Here is a 2,128-nt window from a genome sequence, read left to right on the forward strand (position 1 = left end):
ATATTTATTTAAATATTAATGTTAGAAAATGTAAAAAAAAAAACTCGAGCTTGTTGGTGGACTGGGAGTCTTTTGCAGCCCAGGCTAGTAAGTCTAAAAAGGCCCAGTTTGATCACTGGGCCAGACTCTGAAATTAGATTGGCAGAGGCCCCTTTATGCTAATGCCTTCAGACTTTTCTGTTCTTGAACAAGTTGCGCTTTTGTCTTGGTGTCACACTGTCACTCCTCCGTTTGTAATAATTGTAGATCTTTTCTGCTTCTACTGATATGCAGCTCATGTTACTCCGCAAATTAAGGCTTCAGGTGAGGCATCAAAGAATAATCTTATATAAAAAAAGAATAATCCTATCTTGCCATCCTTGTAATCGAATATATAGCAAGACGGAATTCAGAATAAAAACATGGAAGCAAATACTAACGCGCCGCGTTGACCTATCTTCCTTCATTTTTTTTGCCAACCATGCACTATCGAACATGAACAGCACTCCTTCGCTTGCACCGTCAGCCCGTCCAGCAAAGAACTCTCGTACGCAAAGCGCGTATAAATACGATGCAAAGCAACACGGACATCGCAGAAAAAGCAGGTCAGCCATACCTGAGCTGATCGGCAGCAGCTCAGCGCAAAATAAAAAGGCTTAGCAATGCTTCCTCGCCGCCTCACCTTCGTGGCCGCGGTCACCGCCGCCCTCCTCCTCGCCAGCGCGACCGACGCCGCGCGGAGCAAGAGCCTGGCGTCCAGATTCCTGGACCCGCACAACGCCGCGCGGCGCGCGGTCGGGCTGCGGCCGCTGAAGTGGGACGTGAGACTCGCGGCGTACGCGCGGCGGTACGCGGCGGCGCGGAGCCGCGACTGCGCGCTGGTGCACTCGCACGGGCCCTACGGGGAGAACCTCTTCCGGGGCAGCGGCGGCACCGGGTGGAGGCCCGCGGCCGTCGTGGGCGCCTGGGTCCGGGAGAGGGCGCTGTACGACCCTGCGTCCAACAGCTGCCGCGGCGGCGGCCGCGGCGCGTGCGGACACTACACGCAGATCGTGTGGCGCCGCACCACGGCGGTTGGGTGCGCGCTTGTGCCCTGCGGCGGGGGGCGAGGCACGTTCGGCGTCTGCAGCTACAACCCGCCCGGCAACTACGTGGGCATGAGGCCCTACTGAAAAGACGCTGTATGTGCAACTGTGCATGCAGCATATTTCGATGTTTAATATGTGTCAATTTGTTCACGGAGATCTCGTGATTAAATGAATCCCCTAATTTGTACTGCTTTCGATGTTTAATGTGTGTCAATTTGTTCACGGAGATCTCGTGATTAAATGGATCCCCTAATTTGTACTGCTTCATTATTCTTTTTGTTTGGTGAAAAACTAAGTGGATATGTATTTAGTTTACATGTGATGAGTTATTGATAATATTTTAATTGAGTTAAATTTAGTTTGTATGATCTTGTTTATGCATGACTTTGATTGTGACTGATCAAAGTGCGAGAGAAAAATGGAATTAACGATTTTATCTCTGAGTCAGGAAAAATAATATTCATCGGATGATCCGATGTTCAATAAAGTGGACACACTGAATGATCCGATATTCAGAAGGTTTTTACGCCATAGTATTTCAAGCTAGAGGTAAAAATAGAAGTGTACACCGATAGTTTGGTGTTCAAGTAAGAGTATATTGGATCATTTTTTAGGAGATGTGTTTCTTGGTGCTAGAATAAAGTTGAACGTCGGATGATCCGGTGATGAGCAGATGAGAGCATCAGAATATTTTTTAGGAGGAGCAATTATTTAGAGGTACACACCAGATGGTCCGGTACACACCAGAAGCTTCACCATGGCATTTTTCAGAGATAGTGCAAAATAGTTGTCTGGTGTGATTGCACATATTGGATGGTCCGGTGATGAGCGTTTGTGTACACTAGAGGTTTCATCGGTGTATTTTACAGATGCGTTCGTGCAATGGAAGATGAGATTACACATCGGATGGTCCGGTGCTCAGAAGGAGTCTACACAGTATTATCCAGTGTTCATGATTTTTCTGAGATGATCATTTCTGCATGAATTTTTTATTATGACTAATTAGAGATGCAATTGGAGAAACGTATGTGCTTGTATTGTCATGTGTAGGTGATGAATGC

At 47.3% G+C, this 2,128-nt stretch overlaps 1 protein-coding gene across 1 annotated transcript; it reads left to right on the forward strand.

The window, feature by feature from the left end:
- The first annotated feature begins 469 nt into the window (after positions 1 to 469).
- Positions 470 to 1,384, forward strand: LOC133917745 (pathogenesis-related protein PR-1-like). The gene has a single exon (XM_062361609.1). It carries the CDS (start codon positions 642 to 644, stop codon positions 1,149 to 1,151), a length of 510 nt encoding a protein of 169 aa, XP_062217593.1. The 5' UTR covers positions 470 to 641; the 3' UTR covers positions 1,152 to 1,384.
- The last annotated feature ends 744 nt before the right edge of the window (positions 1,385 to 2,128 follow it).

The sequence above is a fragment of the Phragmites australis genome, chromosome 5 (assembly GCF_958298935.1).
Source record: "Phragmites australis chromosome 5, lpPhrAust1.1, whole genome shotgun sequence".
Taxonomy (NCBI): Eukaryota; Viridiplantae; Streptophyta; class Magnoliopsida; order Poales; family Poaceae; genus Phragmites; species Phragmites australis.

Coding starts and splice junctions, on each gene's coding strand:
- LOC133917745 (XM_062361609.1), top strand. CDS start 642: ATGCTTCCTCGCCGCCTCACCTTCGTGGCCGCGGTCACCGCCGCCCTC.